This window comes from Helianthus annuus, chromosome 6, assembly GCF_002127325.2.
Source record: "Helianthus annuus cultivar XRQ/B chromosome 6, HanXRQr2.0-SUNRISE, whole genome shotgun sequence".
In the NCBI taxonomy this organism is placed as follows: domain Eukaryota; kingdom Viridiplantae; phylum Streptophyta; class Magnoliopsida; order Asterales; family Asteraceae; genus Helianthus; species Helianthus annuus.
Window position 1 is genome coordinate 4,997,098 of NC_035438.2, and position 21,819 is coordinate 5,018,916.

Here is a 21,819-nt window from a genome sequence, read left to right on the forward strand (position 1 = left end):
GAGCTCAATCGCAGCTAGAAGCCTACGTAAACGTAATAGCAAACAAAATGAGCTCAATGGCAGCTAAAAGCTTACATTTTGTCGCTGCATACTTGCGGAAGAGAAAAAGTGCCATGGATTCCGGCGTTTCTCTTTCTGAAAATCACTTGAATTGGAAATGTTGAGTTAGAGGCGTATTTGAAGAGAAACTACACGACAAAAATAAAGATCCTCCAATTACAATTCTTACTTTTTAAAATATATAATAATAGTTTTGGATGGATAACTCTTAATATCTCTCTTGCTGATTTAAGTATAACTCTTAATACACTGGAAGTTAACTCTTAAATTTTTGTCTTAAATTTAGTTTTGGCAATATTAGAGAGATATTTCATTAGTAATGTTTTTACAAGTTTTAGTGGTGGTAAAGAAACAAGTTTTTGATGGTTTAGAAAGAAAAATCCAATTTTTTTTTCAAAGTGGACGGTTTGAATTCTCTTAGACCCGTCATCTAAATATTATAAACTGTGTACTTCGAATTCTCTTATACATATCTATAATACTATAAAAAGGAGAAGTGACGTACACAAACGTAATTTTACATGACGTATAAATTCTAAAGCAGCATGTATAAGGTGCTTAAAGCCATTTGAGAGAGGTATTCTCCAAACTTTTAAGACACTAGCGGGGTAATTGGGGGATTTCACTCTTCCTTTATGGATGATGAATGCTTCAGTCAGATGAGACATCAACCGTCGCCCCATTCAATCCAATCGATTTTATAGATCAAGCATATCGGTCGTACAAGATTAACGTGGATGACAATGGTGTTCGGTGGTTGAAGCACGCATCGCGACGCAGACGGTCGGGACAGACGACGGCGATGAAGAGGTTCTAGGGTTCCTATCGAAGGATCATGGATGTGATTATACCGTTAATTGTGTGAACTGTAAGGTTTTTTTTTTTCTAGGGTTCTAATCAAATCTATATTCGATGCAATCAGAGTGACATCGGTAATCATGTTTGTTTGGTTAAGATCTGCCCATTGCCTAACAATGTCCGTTTGGTTGTTAGGGTTTAGATTTCTTTATATGATTCTGGTGTTTTGAAATTAGTTTGTTTTTCTTAAATTTACTTTGTTTTTTTTCTGTGAATCCAATAACAGATTGTGTAAATACGACTGAAATGTCTCAACACCTGATTGTTGGCGATCTCTCGACACCTGCACCCTATACTGGTACGTTAAACTCTCTAACTACAAGGTAATATTTGTTTTTCTTGATTATTTTGGGGTTTGTATCAGTTATATTGATAGAGTACTTAATACTTGATAATTTATGTTGAAATTTTCAGATGAAATTCAACAACCAGAAACCCTAACCATGAACACAAAGCTCTTAGACCTTGATCCTGATCAAACAGTAGAAGAATCAGAGCAAATTCTTCCTATTTTCGTAAAAATTGAGCAACAAAGTAACGGTATGCATTACAAAAACTTGGTTTGTTTTGTAACAGTTTGATTTAGGTGCGTTTATTGTATGGTTTTAAATTGAAAGGTGAAGTAAAGTGTAGCTATTTAAAACCGGGAAATTGGCCTTTAATAATCCCACCTAGACGTTATTGGCCATTAATAATCCCACCTCAGAATATCCCCCCAGCAGTCCCACCTTTCACCTATTTTTCCTACAATGGTCCCCCGTTAAAAAAACTTTAACGGAGTTAAGTTTTTTTCCAAATTACAAACAAATTTTTAGGGCTTCTGATCAGAATGACGATACGAGTCCATTGATGTAAAACTTGCCTCGAACCGGTGCTCCAAACGATGAAAATAGGGCTTCAATTCGGGTGTTTAAATTTCCAATTAACAAAAATCAAGTCACTTGGAGCACCGTTTCGAGGCAAGTTATACATCAATGGACTCGTATCGTCGTTTTGAGGAAAAGCCCTATAAAATCTGTTTGTAATTTGGAAAAAAGCTTAACTCCGTTAACTTTTTTTAACAGGGGACCATTGTAGGAAAAATAGGTGAAAGGTGGGACTAGTGAGGGGAATATTCTAAGATGGGATTATTAATGGCCAATAAGGTGTAGGTGAGATTATTACAGAGCAATTCCCCTTTAAAACCGAATCAAATTACATATTCGGTTTGGTTTTCGGCATTTGTTTGAATAGAATAAACCAAATATCAATCAAATAATGGTTATTTTATTCAGCCCAAAGGTTTGGCCGAGTCTATTTAGCCCAACCCAATAACAGATTTTGGTAAATTGTCGACTCCGCAGCAACGCGCGGGTTTCCCACTAGTGGTAACTAAACGTAGAACCATTAATCAGAAACATTGGCATTTAATATATTCAATTAATTTATTAACAAATCAAATCACACGTTAACCAAGATTGCCGGTATACAATCCACTTAAACCCAACCGCCAGTTTCCGAGCCCTTATTCACGATTCATTAAGTTCAAGTAATTATAGTTATCTATGGATCTCACACTCAAAAGACTACAACGCCACCTAATCCCACCTTAAGCTTATGAGATTACCGCCTTATATAAAAAAAACTCTTATATATTTCCGATTAAACTTATGATGGATAATGGATGATGTTGCGAGCTTTACATGTTTTGGTTATGATCAGTTTAGCGGACATACCCCACCCGAGTCACCATCCCAGTGGTTAATGCCATAAACTTCACATATTTTTCTAACTCCACCTAGCGGGTATACCCCACCCGAGTCACCATCCCAGTGGTTAATACCATAGGCTTCGTTTTTTTCTTTTTTATTTACATGTAGCTCAAATGAATGGATGGAATGTTTTTTTTCGGCGCCACACTGTTTCGGATTTATTTTCATAAAAAGAAACATGTGTGCCAATTTAATCGGAAAAACTTATAAGTTTTCTACTTATGACGTACCTCTTATACTTTCCACAGTTTCGGTTTTGCTATAGCTCCTTAGGTGAGAACCCACAAGACTCCTAATTTTTAAGGTATATTATATCAATCCTAAGGAACTCATCAATCGGCTGGGCCTACCCACATATCCTGAATTAGACGTATGACCGACCGTTTATTATCTCATATATATATATATATATATATATATATATATAGTGGAGGGTTCAAATGAGAAGAAAAATTTTGTAAGAATAAAAAGAATAAGTTTTAAACCAATAGAAATGTTTCATTTTATTTCATTTAATATGTGTATTTAATGTTATTAATAAGGGCATATATGTAAATTTCTAATTGTAATTAATTAGCTAACTAATTAAAATTGTAACTCACTTTTAATATACTCTTTCAAGATAAAATAATTTAGGATGAAGGACAATTTTCGACATGTGTAGGATAAATTTTAGTATGTGTAGGATAAATTCTTAAATGTGTATGATGAATTTAGATATGCGTAGGGTAAATTTCAGTAAGTGTAAGATATATGTAGGATAAATTTTGAAATGTGTAGGATAAAATGTTTTTTGCTTTATTAATGAGAGATAACATAATTAATGAAAGGAGTTATAAACTATTTAATGTTTTACTATTATGCCCTTTCTTCTTTTTCTTCTCACATTAATTTTCTTCTCAAATGAACCTTCCCCTATATATATATATATATATATATATATATATATATATTAATCAAAAGCCAACGATTCGATATACCTATAATTTTCCATTTATTGCAAAAATTTTCTCGAAACATTTTCTGTTTTTTCAAAAAAATTGACTTTTTACAAAAAAAAAACAATTTCAAAAACGACATGACACACGACTAATACTAAGACACAACTAAATAGATGCTAGTCTCCACTCCCCACACTTATTTCCTTCATTGTTCTCAATGGAGCGAGAAACTATTTAAGACACAACTATCGACTCAAACCGAAACAAAAATACAAACAAAAGAAATAAAAGAGAAGCAAAATGGAACAGACTCCCCTGATTTTCCTTTTGATCTGCATCCGTCTAGTTCCAAGCCTTCCAAAACGTCACAGATCCCTCAATCGCAACTCCAAGCCAATAACCCGAACTGACCGGATCCCGTATTCGCTTTCTTTTCTTCCCCGCAGCTTGACTTGAACTCTCGCCGGAAATCCTATCAAAACAAATTACACAAATTAGTAACATAGCACCAAACTTGTAACCGTATAGCATTTCATTCGCGGTTACAAGTTTTAAATAAATGTCGTCTTAAGAAAAATCAAGCTTTTCGTTAAAAAATCATTTAATTCGGTCAATCCGTTTGAATGCAACTTATTATGTGTTTGAGTCGTTTGACTTCTTGGCTCATTATCAAGTTGCGTATATTTTTTTGGTTTTATATGTTTTATTTTTTTATTATATATTTTTTTATTTTTATTTTTATTTTTAAAGTTTTTAAGTTTTTTGGTTTTGTTTTTTTAATTTTTTTCTATTTAAATTTAATTTTTTAATTTTTTTTATTATTAATTAACTTATTTTTTTAATCCCATTCTAACATACCATCCTGGCCCTTTTTTTAACATACCCATCCTAACCCAAACTCATGTTAATCCTTTACCAAACCCACCCAACCTGCTCACTTTGCTGGGCCTATTTATATATATGCTAAGAAGAAGAAGAAGAAATAAAAATAGAAATAATGTTTGGATCATAATCCATTATATATTTGATTACTTTCCATGAGGGATTTTGAGGTGTAATCTACTTTTCTCATGTGTCTATTATTCATATTCTTTCTTTTATGTGGCTAGTGATTTTGTATCATTTACTGATCTCATGCAACTGTTACACGACATAGAAGAATCGTGTCAATATGCTGATTTTGTGACTAAAGGATATCAGTTTGCTTACTGAAATGTTGCAACCTCTGTGAATGTTGTACAGGTTGCTGATTCTGCTGCTGCAACCACTGGAACTTATTTATGCTTGTATTTTCTATTCGGTTTGATTTGGTTTGTTTATGTATTCCGTTACCTTATTCCGTATGTTATTTAAGATTGGTGTGCTTTATGCAATGTGCTCTCATTGAGGCTGGCTAGCTCGGTAGCGAAGACCATAGATTGTGTAGTTGTGAAGTATATAATACAGCTTTGACTAATTTTTCTTTTTGAGGACAAGTAACTAAACTGATAACTGTAACTCTTAACCCTAAACTTACATTACATGTGTTTTATATTGTATATGTGCCAAAATAATAAAAGATGCATCATAATGTTGGACCTTTTGGCTAATAGATTCAACACTAAAGGTGTGTCCATGTTAGATGGTTGTGTGATTTGACTAAGGTCCTGATCATAGCCTTGTTCATGACTATGCGGAAATGACAAATGGAATAGAATGGACCATTGTGAGGGAATGGAAAAATGGGGGTTTGGCCGCCACCGCCACCACTGGTATTCCATTCCTTCGTCTTTTATGTCTATCAAACGACACAAAATAAAGATTCATTTCATTCAGACCTTTGAATGTCGTTCATTTCATTCTCTCATCCATTTCACTAAATATCCCGTATCAAACTTAATGAGAATTTGATGATCATTTCTAGTCAGACCGTTGAGATAGATGTTTCCTAGTCTGATTTTTATAGATGTTTCCTAGTCCGATTTTTGTGTTTTCTCTTGATTTTGTAGTGTGTTATAAAGAATATAGAGATAGGTACGGTGGATGGGATGTAGGAAGTTGTTTTAAATGAGAAACAAATTTAAAAAAATGTGATTTTAGTTAAATTACAAAGTAAAAAGTAGTGGAGGGATATGAATGCTTTAACATTTGTTCACATTTTATAAATCATCACATCACATCTGATTCATCATAAGTATCTCTATTCAATTGAATAATACTTATTTATTCTTTTTTTTAGTGTTTCTTACTCTTCCTTTCACTTGTTTTTTAGAGAATAAATTGAGGAAGTGATTCCATACTATTCACTCTCTATCATGGTTGCAAAAGTCGCTAGGCGCTCTCTAGTCGGTCGAGCGGGGAGTTGAGAATACCCGGCCTAGGCGGAGGATACTCGAGGAGTACTCGGACATGCTAAACTAGAAAGAAATTAGTTTTCGAAAATTAATATATGTCAAATAACATAAATTTACTAGTAATTATAACAAAATACTTGAAAATTATATTCATTCTTTAATATGATAAGCATAGAAATTATGTTTGTTTTTTTAAGTCAAACTCGGCCTGAGTTGACCTACTCGATCCGATTCTGGCCGAGGTTGACCGCGTTTGATCGGTTCCGAGTAATTAGGCGGAGTTGAAGAAAGTCGACTCAGTAGCCTACCTTGTAGCGATTACTTGGAGAGTACTCGAACTTGGAAACCTTGTTTTACAACCATGCTCTCTATATCTCTAGCTTTCTAAAGAATCGGATAAAGTACAGAAAATAATAAAATCTTATAACTTTTCTTTACATTTCAGGGATAAAGATTATAGAAGGATTCCAGTGTGAAATATTTAAAAAAAGTTAAATACATGCGTGTAAAAGTCGAGTCAAGTTTGCTATCAGTAATAAACTTTCAATACATTATATTAGCATTTTGAATAAAAATGATTATCTTTAAATGCGGCCTAATGATTGTTTAAACCATTTCCAACTCAAAATCTTACAAACACTCGTAAACGTGTTTTGTCTGCTATCACATCATATTTTCATTCTTCTTTACGATATGATAGCTGACTATAAGCGTTTGCGGTAGTCTAGATTTATAAAATGTGAACAAATTCTAGAATTTTTTTTTATTTTATTTTTTTTTAATATCATTCCACACGAAAAAGGACAATTACAAAGCAATGGCAGGTAGTCGGGCAACAAGTTGCGCCGCCACCCCCTTTTGAATAGAAAAACGAATTCTACTAAATACAAAGTTTGAGACCTTTAGCGACGAAGAATTACTATTAACGACTTTTTGAACCCGATTCAAAAGTCGCACAGCGTCAGGAGCGAGACCACCAAAGGTATCAAACGCAAACGGGACAAACACATGTTGATTCTCCAGGCAGGCTTTCTCATGTTTTGTCACTTTGCTCGCCTCTGCCTTGAGCACCGCTTGCCCTACGACAAAGCCCTTGTCCTTGAGCCCGACAAGGGGGAAGACTCCAGTTAGGTCTACACAAGCGTGTTTCCCCCTTCCCATCCAAACACAAGGATGTCCGCCGGGCGTAAAGTGGACCTCCCCTCTAAGGAGTCAGTCAGGAAATTTACTGGAGCCTCCTTTTTGGCAGAGATCCCGGCCCGCTTAAGAACATCACATAACACATCTCTCACCCAATCATGCCGATATTTAAACCCTGGTAGCTCTTTACAGTGGATCGCGTGCTCGCCGAAAGAATCCAAACAGGCTTTGCGGCATACCGGACATGGCTCGTCAACTGCGAAAAAAGGAATCATCAGTCGGTATCTAAGGATAGCACGGTATTCCACAGCCGACATGTGTTGCCCCAAGCCTTCAATAGGTGCGACAGACAGAAAATCTTGAGCATGTGAGGCACGTAGACATTCAAACACAGCTCTTTGCCGAGGGGATAAAACAAACTTCTCTTCAAACCTCTTGACAATTTCGCCATATAAGGCATTCGCCAGAATTTTCTGGGATTTAGGAGGGGCGGTGTCTTTAATGTAGAAACCGCCAATATCCAGGTCGGGAAGATAACTATGCAAAAGGTCCAACGCACTCCTGTAATCGGACTCTAAAACATCCCCACCACATTCGCGGAGTATGTGGTCTTGTAAACCCCAAGATTGGGCCCTTGAAGCCACGAAAGCATGTAAAGAGGCATCCTCGGCCGTACAAATTCCTAAGCCTCCGAACCGGGTGGGGAGAGAAGCCAACCTCCACTGGAGATCTCCAAAAAAGGCACCCCCACAAACAACAATATCCTCTAATGCTCCCCGGAGGCCTTCATCAAAAACAGAGACAGCTCCCCCGACCAAAGAAGGTTGACACGTTCGAAGACCAAACAGTAATTTAGCAACACCCATACAAGAACGAAGCAAGAGGAGCTCGCTCTGAGGGTCTCGTAGGCGTTTAAGGCACCTCATCAGCTCGACTGCACAGTTCGCTCTTTTAAGAGTCATACTACTAATAAACTCTGCATCACGACTAACGGCACCCCCCAGGAGTTTCATACCCAGCACCGGTCTCCCAATCCCCCGAGGGAATAAGCCCTCCTGAACCTTTACACCATTGCAGGTTGGCCAGAAAACTTCAGTTTTCTTTATATTAAGTTGAAGCCCTAAGGAAGGACCCTCTGCTCTGATGATATCTAAAGCATTAGCCACTTGGGTGGCATCTCCAATAAGCGTTCCGTCATCTAGGTACCAGGCGTGAAATAGAAGTTTGCAGCGATCCCTTATTCGGTGAACAAGGGGGTGTAGAACAAGGGCAAAAAGAAGGGGCCCCAAGGGGTCCCCCTGCTGAACGACAGTAGTAGACCAAATAAACTCATCCCCCACATATAATCTAGCTGGTTGACCATATAAAAAATCGACCCACGTAGAAATAGAAGGACACCTTTTCCTTACCTCGTATAGTAGGGCTGTCCTATCAACCAAATTAAAAGCGTTCGAAAAATCAACAGTAAGCATAGCAAGAGACCATCTTGGTGGTACTCATTAAGGAACCTGTTCGCACTATGAAGAACGGCCTCTCCCCCACACGGAATCCCTACCCCAAACTGGAAATCGCCAAGGTATTTGGCCATCTCCTTCCCAACACCTTTCATGGCCACCTTGGAGATCACCCTCCTCCAAATCGACCCAATAGCGATAGGCCTAATCCCATTATCCGGTTTGAGAAGAGGTGTAAGAGGAGCAGAAGCAACAAAGTCCGCCAGGCTCCTCGGGCACCTCCCCCCAAGCACAAATTAACCATAGCTGAAGTAGCCCTAAGCAGGCTATCAGCAATCACAGACCCCTCCCCACAAAAAGCATCTAAAAGATGTTGGGCCCTTAAGCTGTATCTCCCGCACGACGTACCTTTAGGGAAAGATTTAATACACCCGAGCACACAATCGGGCTCCACCACAAGAGGAGACTCAGAAGGCAAGGAGGCAGGCATGGAAGGAGGGGGCATACATGGGTGCTTAGCCACTAAAGCCTCCAGAGTATTCTTATTGAGAGGGGCGACCCCCGAGGAGCATAAAACCTTAACCGCTGCAGTGAAATGACCATCAGCAACCTTACGTAAACATTGTTTCACATTGCTCCCACCACACTCATTATCAATCTCAGTACCCTTTTTTATTCCATCCGTAACCCCCCTCGCGGGTTGATCAAACAACGACTGGACAAGAGTGGCAAAACCCTCACGATCACCCCACTGAGCCAAAGACCGCTGGATGCTAAGGCATTGGCCCGTCTTCCTATTGCCCGACCTCTTGTCCTAACGACCAGCATGCTTGAACACCCGCAAGGTGCAACGTGGTAATATCAAAAGTCGAACCCATGCCTCAACAGAATCAGGCATAGCAACCACCTTGTCCAAAGCTGCAGTTAAGACTTGGGCAAAAGCCATACGACAACTAAGGGGGATACTCTTAACAGTCTTGATGGGGAGAGAGAAAACACGGTCAAGCAAAGCAATATCTACACCCAACTCTTCCGATGAGGTATCAACGTTTTCAACACCGGGTCTAGTGATGCCAACAATAAAACCCTGTTCATCTCTCTCACCTGGCACAAACCGAATAACCTTATCCTCATGGTAGCACGCCCGACTGAACGCATGAGGGCACATACACTCACCACATAACCATTGCTCGGACACCTTCAAAGCTTCACAAACAAACAGAGGTAAAAAGATTAAAATCGTCAGCAATTGCACATCTCAAAGAATCTTTCCTCTCGTTTGAGCCCAAATGGTGACTCTTGATATGTGCCATTAACCATTAACCTTGGGAATCCCTTAGCCCCCACCAAGCCATCGGGGCAACAATGAAACCGTCGGAAAGGACAAGGCCAGAAACCACTACCATTAGAACCACCCATAACAAAACTAGGTAAGCGGAGTCGACACTTAGATAATGTCGCGTACGCCACCACCAATAAAGAAAACCCAACCCAAAAGGAAACGCAGCCGATGGGTCAAAAGGTAATTGATCCGCTGCCCTAAAAATCCCCGAAAAAATCAGCTAGGCATATCGTCGAACACCTTGCGTGTGCGAAGAAGAAAAACATAAAATTAGGTTCAGATCTCAGTGGAAAAGGTGTAAGATGAAATGAATTGAGAGAAGAAACGCCAGATATGAACTAAAACATGCAGATATGAACTAATCGGGTGTAAAACCAGCTGAAATTCAGCACAGACAAACCCAAAAAGTAGAGAGAAATCAGGATTTAAAAGACTTACGAAGTTGTTCGGTGAATCTGAATGAAAGGAGATCTCAGGTTGGATTTATGATGCTAGTTGATTGATTAAACAGTGAATGGATTTAAAGAGAAAATACATAGGGGAAATGGGTCAAAATTTCCACCATTAATAGTCATGACCCATTGCTATCGACCCTGCGGATCCCAGGATTTTAATACAAAAAGTTTTTCAGCGAATGTACGCGCAGCCATGAACCACGAGAGGAGATTGAAAACAAAAGAGCAAGAAAAAAAAGAGCTAATCAGTTTCACAATGTTCACCTGCAAAAACCTAATTGAAACAATGTGGGAGCTAAAGAAATCGAGGATGATCAAAATTAGGTCGCAATTTGACAAGATACACAGAGAAGAAAAATAGGTTAAATGACTTGTACATCATCGTCAAAACTCGGTGGACGCTTACGAGGATGAGGATTCCAATGTAAATGCTCTAATTTAGCCAGTCTAGCTAAGACCACCCGTAGTGGTGAACAAAAATAATGCCTCCACCATGGGGCATTATCCGACACGTGGGGTGGCTCAAATGTCATTGGGTGGACAAAAGTGACTGTCAGATACCACAATGTTGGAGAATTTTGATTGGCCCTTTTCAAATGTGCAAAGCGTTTTAATTAAAACGCCAATTTGATTTTTTTTTCCAAAATAACGCCCGGAAACGCCGGGTGTAATGGGGTGGGGGGCGTTTTCCGGCGTTTTTTTGAATTTTTTTTAAAAAAAAACGCCCCACTACGGGTGGTCTAACACCACACTTAATTGAGTTTGTGGTAATCTAGGTTAAAAAACAATCATAATAGCTACCTACCAAGTTTCATTGCAGAAAAGGACTTCATAAATCATACAACAATAATAATGCTTGAACATAAAGCTACTTTGCAGGTTCAAATGTTCAATCATCAAAACTAATCTAAGTTTAACGGGTTGTCAACGGTCGATCCTCTTCCATCTTTGACGTAAACACATTTTTTGAGCTTGTTTTTTAATATCCTTTCAGATTTCCTCTTCCTTGCATTCTGGGTCGGTTTTTGTTTCGCACTACTGATTTTTTTCACCTTCGGTTGATGAGACTCGATCCGTTGACTGTTTTGCTCACCACCAGCCGCAAGCGTCTCCTTACTTGAAACATGTTGAGAAAGAATGAATTTTGGACTTGCTCGTAGGAACAAACGTGTCGTGTCCTGTAACAAAATCGAATCAGGTCTTAGAACAAACAACACTAACTTGTCCCGAAAACATGACCCGGACCTAACACGAAATTCACGGGTTTAGGTTTAGTTCAAACGGGGTCGGGTCAGTTTGAGGTCAAACCCGCGAACCCGTTTGGCTAAACGGGCCGAGTTTGTGTCAACCCAGTTAGCTAAACGGGCCGGGCTCGTGTCAACCCGGTTGGGTAGGCGGGTTGACCCGTTTAATCCATTTATATTGTATTTTAATTAATTTACAATATGTTTAAAGTAATAAATTAAATTGGGTGTGTATTATATGCCATAATTATAACTTAAAAAGAGAAATTGACATACAATTTTATAAATAAAATGTAATTGTATTATATGCATTTGTGTGTTTTTAGTAAATTTTGATTTTAATATATTAATTTGAGAAACAAATTAAAAAACTCAGGTTGACTGGGTCGTGTTTGGGTCAACCCACGAATATTCGGTTGTGTTCGGGTTCATATGTATGACACAATTTTCGGGTTCGGGTTGAACCCGCCAACCCGCTAACACGACCCGTTTAGCACCCCTATGAATTATAAAAGAATCGAACAAAGTAGGCATATACTACTGTAACGCACTAACAAAAACAAAAGAGTTAATTACTATTTTCGTCCCCGTGGTTTGTCAAAAATCACTATTTCAGTCCATTAGTTTAAAAATTGCGATTTCAGTCCCTGTGGTTTCACTTTCGTAACCATTTCAGTCCACCTCGTAACCATTTCAGTCCCTGTACTTAACAAAATAATGGATTGAAATCGTTACGAAAGTGAAACCACAGGGACTGAAATGGTTACCAAAGTGAAACCACAGGGACTGAAATCGCAACTTTTAAACTAATGGACTGAAATAGTGATTTTTGACAAACCACAGGGACGAAAACAGTAATTAACTCAAAAGAAAACAAAAACAATAAGTATCTGAGAAAAAACGAGAATCCAATTCCAGTATGACACTATGACGAAATGAGAATCCAATTCGTATTTCAAAAATATCTCTATATATGTGTGTTCTACTACGTGAATGATCAATCAATCAATCAAGCCAAAAAGAATAAACTAAACTACAAATGGCTTCAACCCAATGCCAACGACCAGTTGACCACACCAAAAAAACCACCCCACATAGCCATGCCACAGTTGACCACACCAAAACCGGTCAACATGCCCAAAACAACTGTAACAACACGTGTTCCTGCTGCCACCGAAAAGGAAACGAACAATCTTTTACCAACAAAATGAAAGAAATGGCAAATTCGGCTTACAAGAAGGTGGCTGACCAGATGCACCACCATGATCAACACAACAACGGGCTTCAACCCAACACTGGCCCGAAACCCGTTAGCCCAAAACAGAAAGAATCGGGCATCGGGCATGAGCAACTGCATACCTCGAATCGATGACCACAAAAAGAAAGGAAAAAACTCAAGGAAGAAGAAGGGAAATGACTGTAAGTGTAAAGATGACAACAGCAGCAGCGACAGTGAAAATGAGTCAAATGACAATAATGCCCATGTGAAACGTATTTAAGGTGTGTAAAATTGGTCTAGCTATGAATAAATAACAATATATATAAACATACTAAATTCAATAATCACAACATCTGGTTGTATAGCCATACTGAAATCGGTATGTTAAGAACTTGTTGTTTTTACTTTGGATGCTATGATCTAATAAAAGAGTAAATTACGTTTTTGGCCCCTGTGGTTATATCACTTTTACTATATTAGCCCAAAATAAGAATTTTTAACATATCTGCCCCCATGATCTCTATAACTAACCATTTTGGCCCCTAAGTCTAACCATTTTGGCCCTCATGGTCTCTATAGCTATAACCATTTTGGCCCCCGTGTTCTCTAGACTTAGGGGTCAAAATGGTTAGTTATAGAGACCATGGGGGCAGATATGTTAAAAATTCTTATTTTAGGCTAATATAGTAAAAGTGATATAACCACAGGGGCCAAAAACGTAAATTACTCTCTAATAAAATGATATATCAATGAGTTTCTAATAAACTTACTCTAGGCCTGTTGATCACCGTTTCACTTGTAATTTGCGAAACAAACTCTGCAACAGCTGCAGCAGCACATTCTTCAGTTTTTTCACGAGTCATTCCACATTTAAGATTCTTTTCTGAAATTTGGAACGAATGATCCCCGTGTTGAATAACATGTAAAGCGTTTAAAGCCTTTAATTTACTCATAACCACTTCTAACAATTGCAGAGGACAGTGAAAGTCATTGCTACCCTACAGCAAACAAAAAATGCAAGAAAAGAGCATGTTAATTTAAAACTACGGTAATGCATCAATAACTTTAGAGGACAATAAACATAAAGGTTCATTGTTTTACCTGTACAAACATAATAGGAACTGTAAGTTGTAAGAGGGGTGCTTTGTGAATAACTCCTGTTCTGCCCTGCAATAATATCTAATGTGTCAAATAGCATTTTACCTATGTCATCGACATGGTTTTAAAAAACGTTTGAGGCGTGTGCCTCAAGGCGCGCCTTGAGGCGAAACGGGCAAAAAACGAGTTTGAGGCGCGCCTCATGGTGTTTTTAATGTATATGCGCCTCAAAGGGGCTGAGGCGCTAAGAAAGCTGCGCCTCAGGGGATTTTGATAGTTGTTTTTGATGTTTTTGACTTTTTGTGTCAATTTCAAGCATTTCATGTCTTTTTAAGTGTGTTTTTGATGAATCTGATGATGAAATTAGTTAGTATTATTATTTTTATAATACATATAATTTTATATTTATTTATTAATACCGCCTCGGCCTTACTAGGGGTGTAAACAAGCCCAGAGGCTCGAGAGCTACTCGTGATCGGCTCGGTTAAAAGCTCGAACGAGCCGAGCCTTAACGAGCCCGAGCCCGAGCTCGAGCCTGAAATAGAGCTCGTTTTGTTATCGAGCCCGAGCTCGAGCCTGAAATACAAAGCTTGTTTAGGCTCGCGAGCCTAAACGAGCTCATACAAAATTTTAATTTTTTTATATATAATATATTAATAATGATGACAACATTGATGAGCCAAGCTCGAGCCGAGCTTTGGCTCGTTTAAGTGATGTTGAAGTGAGCTCGAGCCGAGCTTTTAGCTCGTTTAAGGTTGTTCTCAAAATAGTTCGAGCCGAGTCGAGCCGAGCTCGAGCTTTGGGTTTTACTCGCGAGCCGAGCTCGAGCTCAAAGAAAAAGGCTCGAACCGAGCCGAGCTCGAGCTCGAGCTTCATAAAAACCTAACGAGCCGAGCTCGAGCCTGGTCAAGCTCGGGCTCGGCCCGGCTCGTTTACACCCCTAGGCCTTACGCCTCGTTTCGCCTCGAGGCTAACGCCTCGTGAGGCGAAGGGAAAACGCCTCGAAACTCGTTTCCGTTCTTTTAAACCTTGGTCATCGAGCAGTTTAGTAGCAAACCTTAAGCGGGTATCCCAAGCATACTACAGCTGAAGCCACAATATCTTTCTCTGCAGCTACCATACAACTGACTCTGCAACAGATCAAATAACATTGTTTTAGTGACGGTTTTAGCGCAACTCATGATTAATAACAGTTTTAACATCTAACCGTTACCTTGAACCCATTGACTTTCCAGCCAAGATCAAGGGATGTTCGGGATACTTAGCAGCAACCTTTCGTACAATATCGGAGTGAAACCCAACCAGTGTTTCTGGCTTTGGTGCAGCCTTTCTCGCACCGTGAATGTCTGCAAGAAACCTAAATCAGTTACCCTGACACTGTCACACCCCGACCCGCAACGGAAAGGTACGGGGCATGATGATTGCCCATAGCTCATGACGATTAATTATTGTTTCAATATTTAAAACATGTCCATTCAACGAGTTTCGCTTATAAACCTCCAATTTTATTCCGGTTTTTAATCCAACGCAAAACGTGATGATTAATTACATAAAAAAATCTTATTTTTATTTTATTGATAAGGGTCCGGTTTTACAATCCGGGTCGGATTTCGGAGGCCCGATTTTGACGGATGTTACAAACACTGTGTATGAAATATGAATCTTACATCACAGCTTATATCAAAACTTACATGGGTAGTCAAACGTTACAACTTCGACAGCATTTAAAGCAGTGGCCAACAAGTTCCTCCATCTGCATAAAACTCAAGCCTGGTGTTCAATAGAAAGCTCGTGGTAAGAAAAAAAATAAAAATAAAATATGTGTAAATACATGTCCACATATTATAGGGCTGTAAACGAGCATAGCCAAGCTGGCTTGTTTGTCTTAATGAGCTGACATGTCAGGCTCGTCAAAAGCTCGAGCCGGCTCATTTATTTTAAAAAAAATAATAACTTGTTAACTTTTTGTATTTTTGACACACAATGATATACATAAATCCAATAAATAATAAATAAAACAATCTTAAGGCTAACTGAACAGTAACTTAGGCTTGTAAACAAAAAAGATAGTAAATAACCAAGTTCTAATGTCTTTAAAACATAAAACAAATATATACCTTTTCAAAATCAATATTACTAACTAAAAACTATACCTTAACAATCTAATTTCTTTTGATAAAAAAAAATAACAATATTATTAATTAGAAACCATTATATTAAAAATACAGGCTTTAATTTAAACAAGCCAAACAAGGGGGGCAACAAGCCAGCTGATTTAAACCGAGCTGATTTCAAGCCAAGCTTTTTTCGAGCCCTAGTGCATTATACAATAAAACCTCTATAAATTAATACTCGATAAACTAATAACCTCAATAAAATTAATAATGTCCAGTCCCAACTTGGGACGGGTACAAAATTGGACCCCAATCAATAAAATACAAAAATAGTAAGATAATAACTTTTTTGAAATACTAGCATATATATATTGGTCCCCACAAAACTAAAAATTAATAATTACTAAAAGATTCCAAATTACGTGCCGCAGTTGACAAATTCAAACTTGTTTTTGTTATTTATTTTTTAGACCATGTGTAGTGGTTAAGAAATATAATGCCCCCACCATGGGGCATTATCCGACACGTGGCAATCCAGTCAGCATGGGGCGTTATTGCAAAATTGTAGTGGGAATAATGCCCAAATAATGTCCATTTCAATCCTTAAACCAAAAAAAAAAAAAAAAAACAAACAAAGTGATTTCTCATTGGTGGGTCAACATAAGTCAAAGCTACAACAATTGCAAAATGGCGTTTTAATAATCACGCCTGATTCATTTTTTTTGAAAAATAACACCCGGTAACGCCGGGTGTAGTGGTTACCGGGGCGTTATAGGGCGTTTTTTTTGAAAAAAAAATTATAAATCACGCCCCACTACACATGGTCTTAGTACTTTTTGTATTAAAAAACAACAAACTTGACAAATTCAATTAATTTGTGAATATACATTGGACCTGGAGTTAATTTATCAATATAATAATTTTTTGCTAAATTAATAAAATATCTCAGTCCAATATTATTAATAATTTATACATGTTTTAGTGCAAAAAAAAAAAAAAAAAAAAAAAAAAAAAAACCCTAAGTGATCTTTATATTCAGTCTCTAAATTACAAAATTATAATCATCATAATATACTAAATCAAGTAAACTTGACAAAAATCATCATAATATACTAAATCAAGTAAACTTGACAAAATATACACACATATTGCAAAATAAAAAAGTGAAAAAACCTGATCATCCACTCGGAAGTTGAAGGACCACCAGATCCATGAGCAAAGACGACCACCGGCGAAAAGCGATCGCTACACTTCACTGACGAGGTTTCAGCTGTTTTGATCATCGGATCATGTTGTTCTAATTCGTTTTCCGTCGTTGTCGGAGACTTCGAATCCATTGCTCTGATCAAATGTAGGATCTAAGTTGATTGAATTACACCATTTTTCCTGCTTTTTTGGGGGAGAATTCAAAACCCTAATTTCTGGTCTGCCTGATTTTCGCGCCAAACGACGTTGACCGGCGATGAATAGGGTTTTAAATTGGGCTTTTGGCCTTTTAAGAGTTATAAGTAAGGCCCAATCAACTTTGTGGTAAAAAGGTAAAAAGAGAGTAAACTGTAAGTTTACCCCATGTGGTTTGGGGTGCGGACATTCTTACCCTCTATTTTTAAAATTTTGCTATTTTACCCTCTGCGTCTGGTCAATTGCATCAATCTTGAACCTTCTGTCAAGTCAAAGTTACTTGACTGTTAATTTCTGTGTGAATTGTCTGTTATACATGTTTGTGTGGATTGCTGGGAGCTAAAGCGCAGAAAAAGTTTAAGTTTGAAACATTGTAAAGTTGCGTGTTCTGATGGTGATAGTGACGTAGTTAAGTCGGTAAAAAGAAGCATATGAAGTTGTGACGACTTGATTTTTAAAATCAAAACAATGCGGTACATTCTGAGAGAAAAGTTACATTGTTGTAATAGTGAACGTTAAAAATCATAAAAGTTTATTTGAAAAGATGTGCATGAAAGCTTATTTGAAAAAGTAAACATCGGTTTTAATTAAATTTATTACTTTTAATGATGATTTGTATACTACTAAAGTAACTTGGTATACCACTAGACATATGTTCTACACAACGAAGTATCGAAGTAATTTTAATTACATACAAATCTATACTTTCTTTGTCTTTTCTTTTTTTTCAATAACCTATTATATAATTTGTGGCCTCTTATCAAAATATATTTTGTGCCAGATATTAGGAAAATGAACTTTATTTGTTTTTATTTAAGAAACCAATGGGTGTTTGGGATTTTTCACACCAAAAAAGTCCTCTCACTTTTTTTTCTGAAAAGCAAAAGGTTGTCTCAGTTATTTCCATAATTTGGACCATTCAAGTTATCAACAATTATTTGATATAACTTGTAAATAAATAAATGTATAATCTTTTTAATACATAACCATTTAGAAAAAGGTTGGGATAAGCCACTACATAACCAACTTATGTTTTCATTGTTAATCAAAAGATAAAAGTGTTTATATGTTTCTTATAATTTCCAACTTAAACTTATCTATTAAACGCATTCTAGTGGGGTGTTCGTTCACAACACAAGTATGGTCTAAGATACAAGATTGTTGCAAGGTCCCAAATTATCTATGCAGTTCGGTCGAAGAAGTACTCAAGTTTCCCCGACAAACGACAGAGAAGCCCCTTCTCACAAAAAAGGAATGCAAATGATCTCTATGGCACCGTGTGGGTTTATTTGAAGAATCCGCAATGAAAAACTATTAAACAATAAGGCAACAACGGTGCAAAAAAATATTGTAGACATCAAGATTAACTCGTTTATATGGTTAAAACATAGGGCTAAGAGTCATGCAATCAAATGCTCCTCTTTGTGTAATGTGTTTCTTTTTAATAACTTCATATGGCTTTAATTTTTGAGCTATCTCCTTGCTAGTCGAAGTATTTCATTTACGTCCACCGTTCAAAAAAACTGTATCAGATTAGATACATTATAGATTATAAATATAAATGTATATATTGTTGTGTTATCAGTCATATATAAATGAGTTCTTGAATTTAAATAATATAAAGTTTGGAACATATCATTTGAGTCTAATATCCAAAAGAAAAGATTCATATTCTTGACAGTGAACAACTTATTTAACTAACTATGTAAGTTATCCACTTGGGAATAGCCGGTGAGTTTAGATAGAGTTTAGGATACGAGAGGTCAGGGGTTCAATCCCCATGGTGTGCAACGTTAGCCATTAAGAAAAAAAAAAAAAACTATGTAAGTCCAAAAGTCTTGACTACATTCAATATAACAAGAAGTGAACCATAAATTCTTGACATATATTTGGAGATAAGGATACATCCTTTTTTCAAGCACTAAACAGAAACATCATATAATAATAACTTATGCTATACAAGTGTAGCCAAACTTACACACACATACATATATGTATGTATACACATGTGTGTATAAATATGCTACAAGCCAGCCTCTAGGTAGAACTAGATCTTAACTTAAGGAAAACAATGCTTCAACCAATTAACCTAATAACATTATTTCAAGCATCAAGCTCTTGGTTCTTCTCCACCACCCTAACTTCCTTTGCAGATCTAAGCATATTGGCCTGAAACACAACAAAGTCAAACCTAAATAACCAGTCAAAGGAGAGAGAGAGAGAGAGGGGGGTTGACCTGAGCATCAGTGATTTGAACAGCAAAAGCATCAACAATGAACAAAGATAAGGTCTTGTGGTAGGATCCAGGCTCAAGTTTCTTAGCTAACAAGTCATTATGCTTCTTGGTCAAGTACATTTCCACCTCCCTTGCCCCCCTCTTTGTTCTACAACAAACAAACAAACATGATATATATTAATATATATAACACCGTATATGTATACATATGATGATGGTGATGGTGAAATTACAAAACTGACCTATCAGATTGAAGACGCTCATATTCAGGATCATAGTTCATGAAGACAAAATGCAGATGTTTTTGTCTGTTGTCACCCATTCTTGAATTGAGTAGGCAGCTTTGAGTGTTAACATCCATGCCATGGTCATTCCCTTTTATAGTACACTTCTAACTCACTTTGACTCTGTCAACACCTTCATGGGTCTAAAAAGTAAAAATTTCTTTAAAAACATAAAATAGTTGTATTACAAATATATATCTTGTATATTTTGATGGGTCTAAAAATTTCTTTAAAAACATAAAATAATTTTATTACAAATGTTTATCGTGTATATATTTAGTGACTTGACATTCTTTATTTGATGTAACATTTTGAGTTGGTTTTTAAAGTTTTACCCAATTTGAATCTTATCTCGGGTGTCTAGTCTTTTATGTGTAGTGGAGTGTATTTAGTAAAGTTAACACCTAACCCCTTAGAGCATTCACATTCAATCTTCGTATTTATGTGAGTCGCCGTCGTCATCATCATACTCAGTAAATCCCACCAATAGTAAAGCTAAGGAAGGGTCTGAGAATGGTAAGATGTAGACAACCTTACTAGTTACCCTCACCCCAAAGGAATAGAGAGACTGCTTCCAGTGAGACCCCCGGCTCGATAGTAGTTTTGTATCAAACCTTGGACATAAGGCACATAACACTCAGCAATCGAGACAAAGGATGATTAGTGCATGTCACCTAAGTGCATCCTCAAATGCAATGCAATGCAATGCATTGGACAAGGTCTTGTAAAAATATGAAAATTGACATAAAAAATCAAAATTTGAATGAATTAGATTTTGTATTGATTTAAAATCACAACAACAGAAATGTGATTAAAACTTAAATACATCAGATAAATCGAAGTTTATGATACATTTAATTGATAAAATAAGCATACTAGATTTGTTATTTATTTAAGAAGTTAATATGATGGCAATGGTGCGGATGGTGTTGGTGAGGGGGACAAATGAAATCATGAAACTATGAACAAACAAACAGTGGCGGACCAAGCAATTATCTTTTGTGGGTGCGGATGAATGGTTAAAACATATTTTCAGAGGGTGTGATCGGGTTTTTTGCCTAAAAAATACACTAATTTTTTTTTTCAAGGGGTGCGCCCGCTCACCCTGGGCTTCACCTAGGTCCGCCCCTGCAAACAAACTATTAAGAAAGAGTTATTGGGGTGACTAATCGATCATTTTAAAGGATGTAACCTTTGTTAATTTAAATGATCAAATGGGAATTTGTCAACGTAAGTAACTTAGTTGCAAAGTTGACCTTGATTTGATTTAATTTAAGTATAATTAAGCTACAAATTATAAGGACTTGTTTCCTTAAATCATGCATGGAAGCTTCTCTAATATTGAGGGTGCTAAATAAAAAACGATAGAATATTGGTCACCACACGTACACACGTTAAAAAAGTCAACAGATTCCCTTGAATCTATAGCCAAAAATTTATTGCCATGTTATATGGCGACGTGCACACATAAAAAATTACCATAACCTCACTTTAATTAATATATGTTTAGATCCTATATTTAAGTGTTTTTTAATATTAGTTTTGATCTATATTTAGCCACTTAGGTTATAGCTTAGTGGTCAAGAGAAATTATCTTTTGTGGGGAGACCAAGGTTCAATCCTTAAAAGATGTAAGTATTTAAAGAAAAAAATAAACCGTTAAAAAAAAATACAACTATTGATTGTTACCCTTTAGTCTTTTTTCTATTTAACTATACTTACACCCAACACTAATATATCACTCACTCAAAAAACAAGTAAATTATTAGAAAAAAAAAGGGGAATTGGCCTGTAATAATCCCACCTAGACCTTATTGGCCATTAATAATCCCACCTCAGAATATTCCCCACACCAGTCCCACCTTTCATCTATTTTTCCTACAATGGTC

At 37.0% G+C, this 21,819-nt stretch overlaps 2 protein-coding genes and 1 long non-coding RNA gene across 4 annotated transcripts in view; 1 reads left to right on the forward strand and 2 right to left on the reverse strand.

Annotated features, from left to right (window-relative positions):
• LOC110864468 (KAT8 regulatory NSL complex subunit 3) overlaps positions 1–17,472 on the reverse strand; it is a 50,301-nt gene extending 32,829 nt beyond the window's left edge. Inside the window, exons 1-7 of one of the 2 annotated variants that reach the window (XM_022113538.2) lie at positions 17,183–17,468; positions 15,587–15,648; positions 15,109–15,241; positions 14,953–15,025; positions 13,899–13,964; positions 13,568–13,795; positions 11,114–11,512 (exon numbers count right to left, since the gene is read on the reverse strand). In XM_022113538.2, the coding sequence (XP_021969230.1) occupies positions 11,237–11,512; positions 13,568–13,795; positions 13,899–13,964; positions 14,953–15,025; positions 15,109–15,241; positions 15,587–15,648; positions 17,183–17,346 (1,002 nt within the window). In that variant the 5' untranslated portion in view covers positions 17,347–17,468 and the 3' untranslated portion in view covers positions 11,114–11,236. Of the gene's footprint in view, positions 1–11,113; positions 11,513–13,567; positions 13,796–13,898; positions 13,965–14,952; positions 15,026–15,108; positions 15,242–15,586; positions 15,649–17,182 lie in introns of those variants that run through there. The other variant, XM_022113539.2, reaches the window with a different exon arrangement.
• LOC110864471 lies at positions 657–1,434 on the forward strand. The gene is made up of 2 exons (XR_002549848.2): positions 657–928; positions 1,145–1,434. It is a non-coding gene; the product is annotated as an uncharacterized LOC110864471 (long non-coding RNA).
• A 1,792-nt stretch (positions 17,473–19,264) lies between the features above and the next one.
• LOC110945179 lies at positions 19,265–20,047 on the reverse strand. The gene is made up of 3 exons (XM_022186774.2): positions 19,889–20,047; positions 19,647–19,794; positions 19,265–19,579 (listed from the first exon to the last, which is right to left on the reverse strand). The coding sequence occupies exons 1-3, from the start codon at positions 20,005–20,007 to the stop codon at positions 19,514–19,516; spliced, it is 333 nt and encodes a 110-aa protein (XP_022042466.1). The 5' UTR covers positions 20,008–20,047; the 3' UTR covers positions 19,265–19,513.
• Between the last annotated feature and the right edge of the window lie 1,772 nt (positions 20,048–21,819).

Excerpts from the sequence above, each read along its gene's own strand:
- LOC110945179 (XM_022186774.2), bottom strand. The coding sequence starts at position 20,007 with ATGGATGTTAACACTCAAAGCTGCCTACTCAATTCAAGAATGGGTGAC. Across the intron at positions 19,795-19,888 it reads GAGCGTCTTCAATCTGATAG|AACAAAGAGGGGGGCAAGGG; the intron begins GTCAGTTTTGTA and ends TGTTTGTTGTAG. Across the intron at positions 19,580-19,646 it reads TTCAAATCACTGATGCTCAG|GCCAATATGCTTAGATCTGC; the intron begins GTCAACCCCCCT and ends GTTGTGTTTCAG.